General features: G+C 36.7%; 1 protein-coding gene across 2 annotated transcripts; it reads left to right on the top strand.

The window, feature by feature from the left end:
• Positions 1–17: 17 nt before the first annotated feature.
• On the top strand, positions 18–18128 carry LOC124154147 (4-hydroxy-2-oxoglutarate aldolase, mitochondrial-like). 2 transcript variants are annotated; one of them, XM_046527683.1, is made up of 8 exons: positions 18–245; positions 341–485; positions 801–929; positions 1055–1152; positions 9538–9702; positions 10327–10423; positions 12810–12943; positions 17729–18128. In XM_046527683.1, the coding sequence occupies exons 1-8, from the start codon at positions 243–245 to the stop codon at positions 17885–17887; spliced, it is 930 nt and encodes a 309-aa protein (XP_046383639.1). In that variant the 5' UTR covers positions 18–242; the 3' UTR covers positions 17888–18128. The 2 variants fall into 2 exon arrangements, with proteins under 2 accessions (XP_046383639.1, XP_046383640.1); XM_046527684.1 differs by having other exon boundaries at positions 19–115.
• The last annotated feature ends 897 nt before the right edge of the window (positions 18129–19025 follow it).

Raw genomic sequence — 19025 nt, 5'->3', positions numbered from 1 at the left:
TCGTATCAACGAGGCTTGGAGCAACGTCGACGTTTTCTACCACGGAGCACGGATATTAGAATTAATTTGTCAACCAATGAGCAAATATTTGCGAACAATTTAAAATACAATATTAGTGAGTAATACCGTAATGCGGGAAAGTTAATAATTTTTCCTGGTTGAGGGGAATTAACGAATCCTAAGTTCTGTTTATATTCTGTAGTATCCAAGGAGGTTGTAAATATCACAATTATTTACAATCTATGGTAGCATCTGATTATTTTGTGTTCTTGAACTGTGTAGCAAGCACACCGCAGACATTGCTTAAAAAACTTGACGTTCGAGTGTTTTTGTGTCACAGGAAATAATGTTGCGTGCAGCAAAAGGTCGCCTTAATTTGTCGGGTATTTTCCCACCTATTCCTACTCCATTTAGAAGTGATGAATGCATAGCGTACGAGAAGTTAGCGTCGAATATAGAGAAGTGGAAAACAATTCCGTTTGCTGGTGAGTTAAGAAGTGCCATTTGAAAGGAAATAGTTTCAACAGGCAAATTCTATTTGGTTGACAGAGAAATGTGGATTGAGATTGTACTTCAATAATGTAATCATTAAATAGGTTATTGCCTTCTTTTCTCGAATTGATGGCATTTTGTTAGTCTGGCCCATTCATTTTATTGAACTGGGAAAGTCCTCACTGTTGATAATGGATCACATTTTTCATTTACTGTGCCCACCCATGAAAGAGATACAAACGTCGGTCTCCCCGTACCAGCCTCTGCAAATGCTATGTTCAGGAACTGTTAAAGCTGTCTTTTTGCAGGATTTGTCGTCCAAGGTTCCAATGGCGAATATCCCCTATTGGAACCTCAAGAAAGAGTTGATCTGGTTCTTAAAGTCAGAGAATACCTTGGATGTGATAGGTTGATAATAGCTGGTTCTTCATGTGAATGTAAGAATTATATAACATGGATTACACGTTTCCCTGGGATTCGTTTTTTCTGATTCAATGAATTCATATTATGTCACGTCATTTTGAATGACTGACTTTCTTAATGCTACTTTTATACATTTAAGCAACTCGAGCAACAGTCAAAATGACTCAAAAAATGGCCGAAGCCGGGGCAGATGCTGCATTGGTGTTGGCACCCCATTATTACAAATCTAACATGACTGTAAGTAGTCAATTTTCCTGTCAATCGCATCAGCTGAGTTTTGTGAAGTGAGAGGTGGAATTTTATTCTAACTACTCATTTAACATCGCCTTTTCAAGTTTTAAAATAAAGGTAATCTTACGTGACAATTCCATATGACGGTGGAACTTGCTATGCCATAATCCGTCGAAAAAATGTGTGTGCAGCTCTTTCTGGAAATCTTCTTGATAAAGACCTTTCTTGACTTAACTGTGATTTGGACTGAAAAGCCTTCCAGTCTACAACCATTGTGATTAATGTCTTCTTTTAAAAGTTGGCTAACATGTTATGGATTAATTTCCCTGCTCTTAACTGGATTTACTTTGGTCCAGTGAATAAAATGCCAAGTATGTTATATACTCGCATTTTCCCATGAATCGATTTTAACAACTTCAGAATGTTCTATTCTATTTCACTAATCATACTCCATTAGCTATGATATTGAAGGACAAATGTGTGTGAATTTATGCAGAGGTTGAATCTTACTATAATTGGAACCCAGTAATAGTAATTATCTCAGCAAACAAGCTTAGAGTTCAATGCGTGTCGCTCATTCCTCAAGATTTCCTCAGCATTTCTTCTAGTTTCGTGTGTGTTTCGCCAATATTTCTGCAAGAATGTAGAAATGAGAATTTCTTACCTGAAGACATTACTGAAACAATGGTGAAAATGTTGTGTAAAATATGAATCACTGTGGAAGAAATCCTGAGGAACAGCATTAGCTGGGAAGCATCAAATCCTTCTAAGCGCATTACTTTTCTCTAACCATGTACTTTTGCCTGTTTTCATGGCTTTAAACATGAAATTTCATTATATAAGTCTATCATAAAGGAATTTCTCAAGGGATCTTACCTGATAAAGTTGAAGATTTAAATATTTGTTTGCATATTTTTAATTAGCAAGAGAAACAAAAACATGTATGAATATGTTTATAAGTTTTGTCTTCTAATATTTTCAAAACGAAATTGTAACCACAGTTACCTACAATCTTATCTTTCCTCATTGAAATTCCAGGCTGGATTTTAACTGGATATTGCAATCTTCATTCCAGTTTGAATGAGTGTCTTATAAGGCAAGCTCTTTTCTCCATTAATGAGGCATGATGCCATTGGTAAATCAAAATGCAGCCTAGTGTGCTTTCGCATGCTGTGATAGTATTCTGTAATTTATGTTTTTTTACAAATTATGGATGGAACAGTACATCTGGAATATTTTTTTACGTTACTATTCACCGAGGAGTGGGTTCAAGGTTGATTCATGGGATAGGTTAATTTCGATATTATATGCACAGGTACCAATTTTTGAAATTGTTAATTATTATAGACGTTAAAAAAATAAAGAGACTTGTATTTTTCAGTTGTACTGTAAGTAGAGATATTCATAGTGAAAAATCGACTGCCTCAACCTGTTTCACTGATACTGATTTCGCTGATTGATTGATTGACTATGAGCTCCTTCTGAATGGTTCACCACTTCTTAGCTACTCCCTAGACTTGACGCCAGGGCCTAGCATGTGTTAGTTTATCTTTTAAGCAATTCTTACCTTCGATAAGTTCCCCCAAAAAAAGTAAGGGAGCATCTGCTAATTACAGAAAGCATTTAGGGGGGAGGGGCTCAAGCCAAATCTCACGTGGTGGAGAGGGGAGGAGATCCTGGAAAAAAATCATGTAATTATTTTTCCAATGCGAACAGTGTAAAATTTGATTGTAGACTACTATCTGAGTAATTTTAAATACTAGTCTTAACCTTTTCCCTACTGTACACGTATATATACGTGTGGACGTTTACTGAACCCGGGAGACGACGGGCGTATAAGGACGTGTGAGATTTTCCCGGCCAGGAGGACGAAAGCCCTATATATACGTTTTCTAGCTCTCCCCCTTTTAGGACGGTCGTGGGTTTACGACGTCTTTGTCTCTGGACCCAACGCTTCGGGGTTTAGGATTAACCCTCGGAATCCGGGAGCAGGTGCTGGGACCCTTCGTTTTTTATAACCCCTCTCAGCGGTAAGGGACAGCGGTCATACAATTATTTATACAGTCAATTTTCGAAATAAATATTTGTTCATTTCTCAAGAAATATACACTAAGAATTGAATTATTTGTCTTTTGAGTAGCGTTCACAATTTTTAAACAAAATTCTGCGACAAATATTAACTTATATCTTGAGTTAATTATAAACATCAACATGGAAATTGTTGTTGCGTTAAATGCGTTAATAATGGCCTTAGAACTTCGTTTAAAATTTGACAATGCTCATTGTCAGATAAAAATGAGGAATTCAATTCAAAGTCTGTAATTTACGTGCAAGCAACAATTATCCATTTGCTAAATACATATAAGCAATGCATAAGTAGACCGGGAACGAATGTCGCAGGTATGGGCGTAAACCCAGAAAGGAGGGAGCACAACTACCCTCGGAGTCCGAAATAATGCGAAGTCCCTGCGTGGAGGGGTCGAAAAAGGTTCTGCGAGACCCTTCTTGACGAATGCCCTCCAAAAATGCTCCCGTACCACGAGAAAGAAGAGTCTCTTGGGGCTCAGTACAGCAGTCATGCTAAGACGAAAACTCCGCCGTCTCGAAAGGGTTAAATAAAAATAATTAAGCATTTTTTTAAAATCCAACTCAATGAAGCATAGATTAACATATTTAAACTGAAAGTATGCATTCCGAACAATCTCACTCCAGATTAGAGAGAGGGTCGAGCCAAATCTCATGGTGGAGGGAGGGTCCATAAATCGCTTCGTGTGATTAATTGACAAAAACTGATGATGCCACCGATTCATGAAAAGAAGGCAGCAAATTTTGTGCGTTCTTATTTCAAAGTCGAAAGAGTATATACAATAAGTACCATATGGTTGAAATGGGAAGACTTTTTTTTTCATAATATCGTATCTTTCTCTTCCATCTTTCAATGGATTGCGATTACTGTTGTGAGTGAATGACCCCATTGTGTCGCAAAGGGGAGTTATTGGCGGAGTAGAAAACATGAGATGCTCAATTAAGGGACTTGCGCATAAAAACTTTTTTCGTGTAGTGGTAAAGAAAGGCCTTCCAAAGAGAGAGTGGAAACGAAATTGTGAATTACCTAACAGCAGAACAAGACACCTGACACTAGTATTCCTCAGATACCAAATAAACACTTAAGAGCTTAGCTAAAGCAGTATCACGTTTTTGCATAATACTCATGATGTGTTACATTGATAGGTGCTTAATAATGATGCTATTATCCACGTGTTGATAAATGTGTGCCATTTTGCTGCTATTCAGTGATAAAAAATTTTCATTGGGTATTTTTTACGTAGTGTTCATTAACCCTTAATTAGTCACATGATATAAAGTTACATGACTAATCGTGTGCAATCAGTCATATTGACCCAGACTTTAAACCTTTAACCCATAGACTGTGGGAACATTTTTAAACTTTTTGTTTTTCTGGGGTGGCCAGGGAGTGTTAAGCCACATTAGTATTCCCTACAGTGAGGGAAACTGCACTTGGGCTCTATCCGGGTAGCAATGAAAGCTTTGGGAAACTGAAGTAGGTAGTCGAGCAATGGTCGCATGCTTATAAACGTTTTTCCCGCAGTTAGCGCACAAAAGGTTTAAAAACATTCCCACAGTCTAAGGGTGAAAGAAATAATGGTCACATGATTGGAAATAAATCTTGTGTTTCTTGGTGTCTGAATGGAGTACTTTTGCTGCCATCTAAACTAAATGTTAAATTTAAAAGTACCCAAAGTGCAAGGGCCGTGGACTGGTTACCCAAGGGAAAAGAGTTTGATAGTAAAAATATGAAAACCATAGAGTTGAAGTGTGAAAACTAAACTGAAAAGGTTTTGAGATGGCTCCCATCCTGTATGTATCTTGATAGTTGAGTGTGTTGACGTGTGCGAGAAAAGAGATAGACTGGTCGTAAACACTACAGGGGCCGGGCATCTCTTCTTATGAGAAAATTTAATGATTAAGCTGGACCCTGGAATCAGGCCACCCACCATACATGCAATGACTAAGCTTGAACGTCAAGTGACGCCATTGATATCATCCTTTTTGGGCTCACTATTACCTTGGCACAGCCATTTCAGGTACATACTTCCTTCTATCTGGCTCACACATCTGTTAAGTCTCGTAGCATTATATTAACCTGTAATACAATACATAAAGATCCTTTTATACATTTATGAACCTTAATCAGTCAGTTTCTCCTTAACAAATGAAAATTTCTTGACTGAAGTGAACCATATATCTATATACTGTTATGCCTCAAATGTATCACATGCTCTCAAGGCCACTCACATGAAATATATAAAATTACGAAGCACTCATTTAATGGCTCATGGGACAAAAGATGATGGTCTTGGCAATGTCTAGAAGTTTTCGGATTTTAATAGGGTCATAGTATTAAGACAGAGTTGGGTGAAAATCGAAAATCTTAAGAAAGTGACCTCTTATGTACTGCAAGGAGTTGATTTCAAATCGGAAACCAAAATATATTCTCTGCCAAGCAGTAGTCTTTCGTCCATCAGATTGGTGAGGTGACTAATGTGTTGGCTTTACATCTTGTGGGCCCAGGTTCAAATCCTGACAATGGCAGAGGCTTTTTCAGAGGTTGCATGATCCTGACGTTGATTTTGCATGAAGAGCAATTCAAGTGCAATGTTACATCCATTGGATGGGCCATTAAGCTGTGGTCCTCTAGGCTCCTTTGGTTATGAACGGGCCCATGCCAATGGTGTGTTTTTCCCTACCCTTCCTTCCCAATGGTGCAAATGACTCTGTTGATGTGGCTAGTGAAGGAGATGCCTGAAATGAACTGGTCAATTGCAAGGAATGAACATGGTGGTACACATCTCTTACATATTTGGGGGATATACTGGTTGATGCTATTTAGGAAAATTTGGTGTCCACAAGTCGCAAAAAATGGGGCCAATTGAATGGATGGACATTGCAAAGGGAATAATGTATGGCTTTTCTTTAAAAAGGTGATTCATATAGACCCAAAATTGCAATACATGAAAAGAATTGGGTGGTTGGAAAGGGAAGATTAGTCACCATGAAAAAAATTTGACATTTGGCCATTTCTCTGTAAGTTCGAAATAATATGTGGTGAAAGTTGCCACCCACTTTTCATGAGTTGGTGACGACATTAGAGGTCAGGTTAATTTACTGGTTCAAGGAGAGGAACTTTCACTGAGGAAAGGAATTGAAAGAGTGAAAGCATCTACTAACCATATAAGGCAGAGGAGTATCTGACGAGCCCTAACCTAGCAGGAATGAACTCATGCCCTTCAACACCAATGAATGATGTCATCAACTCATCTACAGGAGGGGTAAGGCCATCAGTTGTTCACACTGAAAAACTCTTGAAGTAGGCAACATCAAAGATGGAAAAAATGGGTATATTTATTATTCAAACATTTTAAACTCTTATAATAATTAACAATTTCAAAATTTTGGTGAATGAGCATACTTTTAAAATTGGTAGCTGTTTTAAATGCAATAATTCAAAATCAAGTGATTTTTTTCTTCTGTGAAAATAATCAGTGGCTTCAGTGGAACCTTGTTGATTCTCATATGTACTTAACAGTAAACTGAGTGAATTCTTCATCAGACCCAGCCAATGCTAATAGCTGAAGCAGGTGCCAGAAAAATGTGCAGCAGCCTACCCTCTCCAGCTTAAATAGAAAAGAAGAAACTATTCTATTGTTTTTTCCATGTCTTTCCCTTGAACTCCACTCCTCCATTAATAATGTATTTGTTTCAATATTTAGTCATTCCTTTATCAACTCTTTATTTGTCCTTCCTGTTGCTGTGTAGTGGAAGTAGTGACTTAAATTGGTTCCACACTTTGCCAGCTTAAGTGATAATGGGATTAGAGTCACTACCTACCAAAACCTGGGTTTATATTAAACCTTTAATTTTCCTTTGTCCTGGGCATGGGTTTGTGTGATAGTCCATTATGATATTTTTTAATAGTCCTAATTAAAATTACCCTCCAGGGGCTGTTCCCAGATGTGTACATTCGACTAAAAATAAATGACAAAGTAACTGACTAAACTTTTGTCACTTTGGCCGATTTTTGAAGAATTAAAAATTGTATCACACCATGAGACCTGGGTCAAATTGTCTGAATTGAAGAGTGAAGCCAGTCAATGGAAATTTTTCACATGATTTATTGACAAAAAAAAAGTTTCAAAATACAATTCATTCACATGAAACTGGCCAATGACAGTTTTTTTAAGAGAATAAAAAAGAAGGAGAGGAATGGGTAGATTAAGGGGGAGGGGGCAGGGGTGGCTGCCCCCTCATAATGGAAAAATAGAAAAGATGCTACTTATGAAGATGGCTCTCTAATAGAAATTTTTATTTCACCAGCTCAAGAAACAATATTTAAAGATATTTGAAAAAACCACTTGTCTTAACATTGGCATTATCACCAAGAGGTAATGCATAAAACCTCTATCTCACTGCCTTACAGTATGCACCAAAGGCAAGTTTGTTTAAGCCTTCATTCACTAATCAGGCTTGGAGAGAGCTGCTTGTCCAAGTCACCCCTTTTAGCTACATAGTGTCAGCCAATTAAGATACGTATTATGAATAAACTGCCAAAGTATTATCATCAGTGGAAGACTGATTTTCTTGGCCAAGTTCACATGTTTATTTAGTGGAGTACAGTTAAATTAGTGAATAAACTGTACATGTACTTGGTGAAGATGATTGAAAAATGATGAGCTTGTAGCAGGGCTGGATTAATGTTGTCGTTTGGGGGTGGGGGGAGCATCATTAACCATGACACTTTGGTGGTACTCAATAGCTTGCTGCGATAATTATTTGGGGTCTGGTATGCATAGAAAAGTGGCTTCTAGGCATTCATCATTTATTTTAAAACATTTTTTTAAATCTTCCTTAATAATTAACAACTTTTCAATTTTCCAAAAAAATACTGGGTGGACAGTCATCCCCATCCCTTCCAATAATCCACGTCTGCCATATTAGGCACAGTCCATTATACAGGTAGCAATTTTTCAACTCCCCTTCTGATAAATAGAAAGAATAAGTTTTGTAGTCACAGTGGTAGGGTACTCTGTTACCCTTATTTCTTTCTTCCAAAATTATCAAACCTGTCCGCCTTTATTCCCTGATACACTATCAATTCTCAACTATATTTACATTGGAACTTGGTGAGGAAAATCAGCATTCAATTGATGATGACATTAGCATTGTGTTATCAATAAATCCAGTGGAAAACTAACATGTTGAATTACATAGTTTCCCTTTATCAATTTTTATCAGTGCTATTAGTGAATGAAGTAATTAAGTTGAGCTAGTAATTAGATAAGGAATTACCTATTTGGTTTTAGAGAAGTTGTGGTAACCCATGAGGGTTGCAGTTTGCCGTCGAACTTTGCATGCTGGTGCTCTTGTTTCTTTTGAAAAAAATACCCTTCACGCATTTGCTTAGGCCTCCCTTACGTGAGATTCAGCTTGATCCCCCATCCTCAATACCTCAGATAATTTCTGGATGCCCCCTAATTACTAAAGAATTCTATTTCAATTCTTCATTCTGCTCACCACCTGTGATACTTTTTCAAAAATCTTTATTCAGCCTCATGTAATTTTCCCACTCTGACTTGGCCTCTGGGGGTCATTTGGGGAAAGCTTTCATGGGGCTATATTCTGCCAGATCTCATGAATCACAAGTTCAATATACGTGTTTGGCAGCAGATTAGTCTTTGGGTTTGTCACATTTGGTAATCTATCATCACCCACACTCCCTCTCTTCGCTAGCCTCCAAAAGACCTTCATTGAATGAGCAGTGTCGGCCATTTGGTAAAATGTTGTTTTTCCCTCATTTCTTGGAAACATGAAATGGATGATTAAGTTTGTGCATTTCATAAATGTTTCGATGAAATCATTTGAGGTGTTCTCAGTCTGTCAAATCAACCTTTGGCTTTGCCTCTTTGTTGAAATGAGTAATTCATAACTTAACCCTTTTACTGCCCGCCCATTTTGGGTGGGATGTGCGAAGACTGCCGAGGCTATTTTCCGTAATTTGCAACATTTCAAATTTTAAAATTTTTAAGCCACATAGTTTTATTTAATACATCTAGATTTTTTCCCAATACTTAAGATATATTTATATCTTATAACCGTAGATAGATTATGGGGGTTTACTTAAATTACAGCCGTTGAAAAGGCCACAATCACGAAAAAAGGTGAAATAAGTCGGACCGATAAATCGGCCCCTGGCAGTTTTCGCTCAACCAGCAAGTGCCGATATATCAGCCTGGTGGTAGTAAAAGGGTTAAAGTTAAATAATTTCAACACCACACCAGTTTAAAACTGCATACCTTGATTTTCTCATTTCAGGTGCCTACCATGGAAAAGTTTTTCAAAACTGTTGCTGATCAGAGTCCTGTTCCTGTTATACTATACAACATGCCAGCAAACACTGGAATCGACATGGGACCAGACATAGTAACCTCTCTAGCTCATCATCCAAACATTATTGGCTTGAAAGATAGTGGCGGTGATGTGAGTTGAGTATGATAACGTAATCAATGGAAATTTTATCATTAGTTCTATTAAGTAGCAAACAAAAAAAGGCATGAATTGCACTGTTCTCTGGCAATTATAACTAACAGGCCAAATACCTCATTTTTCACATTGAATATGCAGCTCAAATATCTATAATCATATCTTAAATCTGTGGTCAAGAGTTGAATAGTGAGGACTGGCAGTCAGTTATCCCTACACTATATACTTATCCCTTTGCCCGTAGATTTACCCTCCATAATAGCTGTTCACTCTTAATTTAATTTTTAAATGCCCCTTGAGTATAGTGTGTCTAGTGACACTTGAAACGCAAGCTGATAGTGAGCGATGTTGTATCAAGTATCACTCAACACTGGAGTGGAAAAGGCAAATGATGACTTTTGATGACTGTTACCTTATTTAAATATTTTCTCATAGCATTTAGTTCCTTTTTTCTTTCTAACTCTGGCAAACATCAGATGATATACTTGAATTAACAGAATTTTCTCCTGAGATCATTGAAAATATTTAAGGCATAAAGTGTATATAACATTGTTGTTCTAGAAGACAATATATAAAATACTATTATGTCCTGCTTAATAATATTAAATTTACTGGTTTCAGATCACAAAAATGGCACGAATAGTGAAAAAAACTGAAGAATTGGACTTCCAGGTCTTGGCAGGATCAGCTGGATTTTTACTGCCATCTTTGCTTGTTGGTAAGTCTTGATTAAGGTTGGACTTAAAAAGATGCAATTCAATTTCTGTCATTGTGATGCGGAGCAGCTCACATCAATGTGACTTCTCATAGGTGCGTGTCCCTCATTTTCAGAATTACCATTCTATTTGCAGAGCCATATTTTCGAAAATCCATTGTTCTAATGCATGGTGGTACTGCTGAATGGTACTATACACATAGGGAATTAGATTGACCACTTATGAAAAGTTATAATCTAATCTTTTACATTTTTGAGGGTTGTGCTTTTTGTATGTAATTTTAAGGGAAAAATTTACAAATTTCTTTGGAGTAGAGTTGAAAATATTTAGGGACATTTAAATATGTACTCTCAAGTATACAATATTTCATTAAAATCATAAAATAAATATGCAAAAATGATGATTGATAAGTGATGTATGACTGCAGAATTTATTATAGGATGGACCAAAATTACTTGGGCATTGGTATTACTTGTAATTTGCAAATTTAATAGCAAAGGGTTTATCACTGAGGGTCAGTGGCGGATACAGATGGGGGGTGCGGGGGGCGCGCGCCCCTCCCTTGCGGGTCCGGCCGTATTGCCAAACATTGCAGAACCACAATTGTGACTTTTTTATACCTTAAGATGGCATTGTCTTATATATGTGTATAATTACTTTAATTAAAATTTTATTTTACTCTGTCTGCGACTTGATTATTTTTTAACACGATAAAAGTAAAGGCAACTCAATATATCTTTTGCCCCCCCCCTTGAGTATTTTCTGTATCCGCCACTGCTGAGGGTGTGGGTAATTTGGCCTTGAGTTTGAAAAACCTTATCTCTGTGTCTTTCCTTCAATTTTCACGTACTCAGGTGGGATGCTGTCCATGCCGAACACTTTTTTGCCTTCATGTCTCAATGGGCTTTATCTATTTTAACAACGAGAATTCCTGGGTTAAGGCCCTTTCATCATCTTCACTTTCTTTCGATGTATTCATGAATTTGGTGTATTCCCCTTATCTTATGTTACCTCAGTGTACTTCTTCCACCTATTCTTAACCTGTTTCTGATCATTTTGCATTCTCGCAGCCTTAAAATCTCATTTTTTGCATAGCTTTTCCTCTTTTGTCACTTTATAATTCCTTTTAATTTGTACCAGGGGCGGTCTGGGGTGATTTGGGGCCCTCAGCTAGACCTCATGATGAGGCCCTGCTTACAAAGGGATTCGGGGGTCCTCCCCCGGAAATGTATAGGAAATTGCATGCCTGTAAATGGATTTTGATGCTGTTCTGGTTCTTTAAAACTAGATAAAGTTAATGCAAAATAGCAATTTCGTAAGAAAAAAATACAATTGAAAGTGAGAATTTCACTGCTCATAAAGTTTAAAAATGTGTTATGATCCTATTACCTATTAAGTGAAATATTCCTTGAAACTGCACTGGAATCTAAAAAAGAAAAACCTCGAGAAAACATTTTCGAATAAACCTTTCAAAAAATCATCAGGTTCTATTTTATCTTCCGACAACTTTGTTTCATGTATTTTTCATATGATCTTTTACGCATATGTACATAGTATGTTGTAAATTAAGCAACCAATGAAATCTTTATAATAGCAAAAAAAAAAAAACTGGTTCAAGTAATGGGAGTCTTTTTTCATTACACCGTTCATATATGCTTTACGATACATGCAAGCATTGTGGGGGTCCCGTAATCGAAGCGCCCCCTCAGCGATTGCCAACCAGCCGACCTGACCAGACCACCCTTGCCTTGTACATCCCCCTGCCTTCCCCTTTAGCTACGTTCTTCTCTCCATTTCCCCAATAATCCTTCTGCATTCTTTTCATTAAATCAAATCCTTTGCTATTTTGACTACACCTTTTTTAACCCTCATCCAACCTTCTACAGTCTACATTATGTGCCCTGTCTCCTATTGATTATTTTCTACTAGCTCCTGGTATTCCCTTTCTCTCTACTTTCCACCTTTTGACACTGTGTGTTTAAAATAGTTTTTAACATTAAATTATAACTTTCTTGTACAAGGTTGAAGTCTGAATTTTCTGGGAAGCTATGTGTGTTTACATGCTATTTGAAAACTTTTGTCTTGTGGAGACCTCGTCTGATACATAATCTGATATATAATCAATGGTTTGTTGATTTGTATCAATTATCATGCAGCTTCTTGCCATTTATAAGCTTGGTGAATAATAACTACAATATGTACTCTTCTAAAAGTTCTATTCTCTCTTAGGTCCCAAAAAGTTTCAATTTTCATTTCTTTTGTGAATTTTGGTTTACATAGGTATTTTGGGTTGCACTGTTTGCATACATATGCACATATTTGATTCTCACTGAAGGAGAATTATAATATTATTTTAATAACCAATTATCTTTTTACCTGTGTTCTTAGGATGTGTGGGAGGGATTTTAGGTCTTGCCAACATTCTTGGCCGGGAAGTATGCCAAATGTTACAGTGTTATCATCAAGGAGCCGTTGAAGAAGCATTAGTCTTACATAAAAAATTCTTGGAACCTAATGCAGTGGTGAGCATTAGCTATTTTTGTGAAATTAGTCATAAAATTATACTTAGTAATGATATTTCATCAGCATGTGGTTCTTGAATATTGAATTATGGTGTAACAATTCACACTGTGCTACCAGTGAAAAAGAATAAATTTTTCACTGGAGGGAAAGAGCTTGTTTTATACCATAGCTATTTGGCATGGAGTTAAATTTGACCCCTGATATTATTTATTGACATTCTTTCACATATTCTTTTTTGCACTTATTGATTGGAATTGGCCATGTTGCAGCCTACTTTATCATACATTTCATAGGAACACACGAACTTGATTTGGATGATGCAACAACACCACATGAGCTGGATAATGATGACCTATCCAATAAAAAAACAAGTTTTTGCAAGCTTACAAATTCCAAGAGATGAAATAGATTAGCAATGATAACATTTTGTGACTTCCACATTTTAAAAAAATATGTAAATCATGGAAGTAACAAAATGTTATCATTGCTTATATGGAGCCCCTCCACCACATTCAAGCTTCTACTTTTGATGTAAGATGAAAGAGATGATGACCGGCAAATTTTAATTGCACAGTTCCCCAAAGGACTAAGTCATATCTCTACACGATTGGTTGGTGGTGTATTCTCTTGTGAAACCAAGACTTCTGTACCAAAGGTTACATTTAATAGAAACCGTGCATGACCCATCTGAAACTTAAAATGGGCTAAGTTAATTGGGACGGGATATGTTTGGAAGAGCAAATTGTAATTTTTAACGATTATGATAGCATTCAGTGTGGAATAGTAGATTTCATCTATGTTCCCATAAATGTGGATGAATTCAGCACTTCATATTTGTATAGATGCTGAATTTAGTTTTAAATTTTATCAACAGAATAGCATAATTTCACTTTCGGATGTTTACTGCATAGTATTTCGTCAGGACAAATGTGCTTGAGAATGCTTAAATTCAAAATCACGTTTTCATTGTTCAAACTGCTTATGATGGGCCTTTTACAAAATTCAAAATTTGAATACTACATATAAATTTTCAAGAAAGGCCTCCCCATATATTGACTACAACTGCAAAGGTAAGTGACCAAGTGCTCACCACTGCAAGTGCAAGACCACTGACCAAGAGCTCAGAAGCGATGGTTTGCGAGTAAGAGCAGGTGGTGGTGCCTATATGCAGTACAAATGTAATCTCACGCTGGCCCACAGAAACAAATGAAGGATCAGAATTTCTGACCCTATGAGGAACTGATCTTGAATACCCTAAAGCCCATTCCTTTATTATGAAAAGTGTTTTATTTATTAACTAGGTCAGAATTTCTTGTCTCTTCAAAAAAAAAAGTCCATCAGGAGTCCACTTCAGCTTATAAATTTGACTCACATCTTCAATCTAAATTAATTTTCCATCCTGTGACAACGCAACCCACAAATCACTTATGTATAGCAAGTCCCCTGCACAGTGGTCCCAATCGCAAATCTAGTAGGCAAAAGTCAGTTTTGCAACTTTTAAAAACAAAGTCGCCATAGGTGTAGCGATGTTTGCTATTGAATGCTTCATCATGATTGATAACTTTGACAAGGTTAATATAAGTTGAAACCATGTTACACAGCTGCAAAGTACATAATGCATCGAGATTGCCTACCCGTCCCCAACACCCAGATGGTGGCTGACTCGCTAGCACTAACACGTGCCTACAAGACAGAATAAATGCAAGGAACCGCGATTTCTAACAGGATATTGTAGCCAATGGTATGTAGCATTATTTAGAGTGATTTTTCTTCAAATATAATAACTTTCAAATGCTAGATTTCAAATGGTAATCACTCAATTAAGTAACCTCATTTTTTATTAATTTCAAATATTTAAATGGACTTATAAAAAATATATGCCCAGGTAGGATTGCGAAACCTTCAAAGACATGTAGAAATGTCCTCAGAGTTATAGATTTTTTTATCAGATTTTGTGCCTACTTGCGCCTTTTGACAATAATGCCCTTTTTGTTCCATGAAGTTAACAAACGAGAGCCATTGAGATGTGGAGATAAAGATTTTTAATTTTAAGTACTTTTCGCAATTTTATACAGTATAATTTTTAAAAATATATATGGCTATTGATATTACATAGCTTAAAAGTTTTTTACATTTGTATATTGATAGGGGCAATAGTCGATTTCGACTTATGGCCGGCCCATAAGTTGAAATTGACTTTAACTAAATAAAAGTCTTGTCGCATTCAGAGAGATTCAAGTTACCAGCGGTAAATCACATGGAATTGTTGTGGAAGAAAAGACTATGGATGATTTATGTAAATACGTTGAATATAGATAAGAATATGAAAGTTGTAATGAAGATACCTCAAAGGACATCAGGAAATTTGTGATGCTATTTAAAAGTGAATTTGATAAAAAGTGGAAACAATGCTCCAGAAAATATGACAGATTTCTGTCATTGCATTCCAAATGGGTAAACTGTGAGCTTATATTCACCGACACCCTCACTCAGCACCATGTGATATTCTATTGTCAGCACATATTTCGTCAAATTTAAAAGTAGAAAGACCTCTGAAATCCCTTTCTGAGAGTAGCCTGAAAACTTAAGGTTAGATGTGTACAGTCAGCCCGTGGTCATCGAAATAAACGGGAAGAAATTGTCTATTGTTTCAGAATTTAGACGTTTGAAGAATCCTGGCATTTCATCGGACATTGCTGGAATAGAGGTGGAATTATTTCAGTGGTTTGGAAAAATTCCTGCACAAATTCCTGTGGCTTCTCCATAAATACAAGTGAATTTGAAAATTATGCTCAAAAAAACAAAAGAAATGTATATGCGGTCATATTCATGGTATTATATACTTGTCACGAAGCATAAAATCTAATTCATGTGGCGTTAGTGATTGAGAATGCATTGGTTCCCATTGGAATGCTTTCCCAAGAGGCCCAAGATAGGACACAATCAGCGATGTTTTTGACCTACTATTAATCAAATCTGATCCTTATGTTTCCAGCATTAGTTCTTTGAAGCCAAGGCATTGTTATTCCCTCCGATGGATGTCAGACAGCTTCTCAGGGAACCAATATTACCTGTGCCTAATGAAATGAGTGATTACGAAGAGATGGAGGGCGTGAAGTCGGTAAATGTCGGAGATAAAGAGAATTGGGACAGTAATAATGATGAAACTGATTAATATTCCGCAGTTCACTTTCTGTGAAAAATGATTGCAAGTTTAAATCCTGTGTTATGGAGTATATATGTAATGTAGGTAGTTCATCAAATTAAGAAAAGGGCATTACTATATCATTTTTGATGATTTTCTGCATATTTTTCTTAGTATTGTGTAAAATGGAAATTATTTTGTAAATTACATTTAAATTTTTTCATAAAACCACCTTGAAAAGACCAATGATAGTGTTATTTTGTGTTTATGTCTATAATTTGGCAATTCTTACTGTTTGCATGACAAGAGCTCTAATTTTTTTGGGAAAAATAATTTTGTCCCTCTATATTCGCAATTGGAACCACTGTGCCCCATAGCAAATGCATAGCAACAAAGCCACAATTTACCTGGTCTGTTGAATGTATTTTGCAAAGGTTTTACTGACCTTCAAGATTTTATGATAATTTCTGAACATAATCATTATCATATGAACATATCATCCTGTATCATTAGAATCACTATGAAGTTGCTCTAATCAGTGGCGCAGCGAGGGGGGGGGGGGTTTGGGGGATAAAAACCCCCCAGAGCTCACAGAAAATTTTAAGTTAAATATATTTTACTTAATTGGATTAATATTGCTTATAGAATAGTGTTAGGATTAATAAAATATCCCTCAAAAGACCGTAAAAATCATCATATTGTACCATTTACCTTAATTTTTTCCGGCAGAAGGCCTCCCCAGTGAGAAATGGGTGGTGGAACCCACGTGGAATCCACATTGAGTGGTGGATATTTGGTGGTGGTGGATATTGAGTGGTTGGACCCACGTGGAATCCCTGTTGATTTCAAGTGGATTTGTGGTGATTAGCATTAAATGTTAAACAGAATTTCTAATTTGTGGAACTTAACTCTCTGGTGACATTGCGTCATTTATCATCCTGAAACCACGCTAGTTATGTGAAAATGTATCGCACATTCTATTTTTATATAGTTCGTGGAAAGGCAGCCATGAGAGCACATGAAAAATCGTAGACACATGTATAGAAGGTTTAGATATCGAGTGGTTGAGGTTTTAATGGTTTTAGGACAGCACCTACTGCTGTTTTAATTTTTCCACCAAATTTCCACGTGGGTTCCACGACCAAAAACACGTGGTATCCACGTTAATTCTCCACGTGGGTTCCACGTGGATTCCACCACCCATTTCTCACTGGGTCCGCACCTCCCGCTTACCCTGGCGGGTATGCAATACCCCCAAGCCCCTCAGTATTAGTTGCGCCTGAAACCCCCCCTAGCCATAATTCCTAGCTGCGCCCCTGGCTCTAATAACTTTAAAATATTTTAATTATGTTTGATAAGAGTTAACCGCAACAAGATGGAGCACCGATGGTAGTGCTGCTGTGGCACTAGAACAAACTAAAGCATACTTACTTACTGTTTACACGTCTTACTTGAAATGTGGAGAAAGCAGAGCATGGTAATCCAGGTCATAGTGCACAGAAAATGACCATGAATGCATTAACATTGTTTTTCGATTATCAGTCTGGGTTTGCCCCTCAATTGGGACGGAAATTGCATTCACTGCACAAGTAAATATTTTTTATGTAAATACTTTCAACACCCTTAACTAACTTTTCAGGTGACTCGTGAATTAGGAGTTCCTGCAATGAAGAAAGCTTGCGAATTTGCAGGCCTCTATGGTGGGCCTTGCCGGACTCCCCTTCTGCCACTTAGTGAAGAGCAGGTTAACAGAGTCAAGAATGCCTTTCAAAAGTCATGTTATTTTCTTGAACAGTGATTAAGTTCCAAAATCTAAGTCATTTTTCATGAGTTATAAAGTCAAAAGTGTGATTTTTTTTAAATTCTTACTTGTTTTTGACTTGTGAAAGACTCATAATAGTTATTCTTGTGTCAATGTTTTCAAAACTATGGCGGCTTTTTTTTTGTTTTCTGACTTTTTTTGTTTTCTCTGATCCTGTATGATACATATGTGATCAGTATTAAATATTGGTGCTATCAAGATGTGTACCTGGATTTTACATTTGTAGATTTTTTTTAAATTTCTATATTTTCCATTTATGTTTGTAATCACTCTATCAGGTGTTCCCACCATTTGGTTGGGTTGGATAGAGCTCACCTCAGATTTAGCTAAAGGTGAAAAAAATCACATATTCTGGGTAAAGTCAATTTTTTTCGCTGGGCCACATCCCACTTACATGATTTATTTGGGTGTGTTCAGGCTTCACCCAGGCGTTGAACCGGGACTCTTTCATCAGCAGCCAAGTACATTACCCACTTGGCTATCACAATCCCCCCACGATCATGTTTGCAATAAATTATGGACAAAAATTATGATGATGCCCCATTTTTAAAAATTTTTGTTCTTTAAACTTTTAATGAAGGGATCTAAAACACTAAACGTAATAATAAAAAAAGGCTAATATTACAGCCAAGCTCCAGTAAAGTCACTTCTTTTTTCTAACTGCCAAAAGATCTATGCTCTACGCTTTTTTTGGGAATGCCTCAAGGAGCAGTTTGAGTAGGTGGCTCCAGCAAGCTAGGAAGGTAATTTTCTAGTTGGTATTTGAATGGTTTCCAATTCCTTTAACCTTTGAATGCTTATAGCGTGCCTCAACAGGCATGGAAAAAAGTTCTCCTTGGTACCTGGCATGGGTGTGTAAAAATTTAAAGGGTTGAATTAAATGCAGCAGTGAAGGGTGGCCATTGTATATTTAAATCCGGTAACTAAAGATTAATTCTATCAATAGTTCCCTTGATGATAAGGTATTGATTATTAACAGCAATATTACAGCAGCATTCTTAAAAATTGGGCTCATAAAATTGGCACATGAATAGCAAAGCCCTGCTGTAACTAATTACAGTACATAAATTGCTGGCCCCTTCAGTTAATTATAAATGGGCTCCACTATATCACA

This window comes from Ischnura elegans, chromosome 2 (genome assembly GCF_921293095.1).
Source record: "Ischnura elegans chromosome 2, ioIscEleg1.1, whole genome shotgun sequence".
Lineage (NCBI taxonomy): Eukaryota > Metazoa > Arthropoda > Insecta > Odonata > Coenagrionidae > Ischnura > Ischnura elegans.
This window is presented reverse-complemented; position numbering and strand designations above follow the sequence as displayed.

Excerpts from the sequence above, each read along its gene's own strand:
- LOC124154147 (XM_046527683.1), top strand. Across the intron at positions 486-800 it reads GAAAACAATTCCGTTTGCTG|GATTTGTCGTCCAAGGTTCC; the intron begins GTGAGTTAAGAA and ends GTCTTTTTGCAG. Across the intron at positions 9,703-10,326 it reads TGAAAGATAGTGGCGGTGAT|ATCACAAAAATGGCACGAAT; the intron begins GTGAGTTGAGTA and ends TACTGGTTTCAG.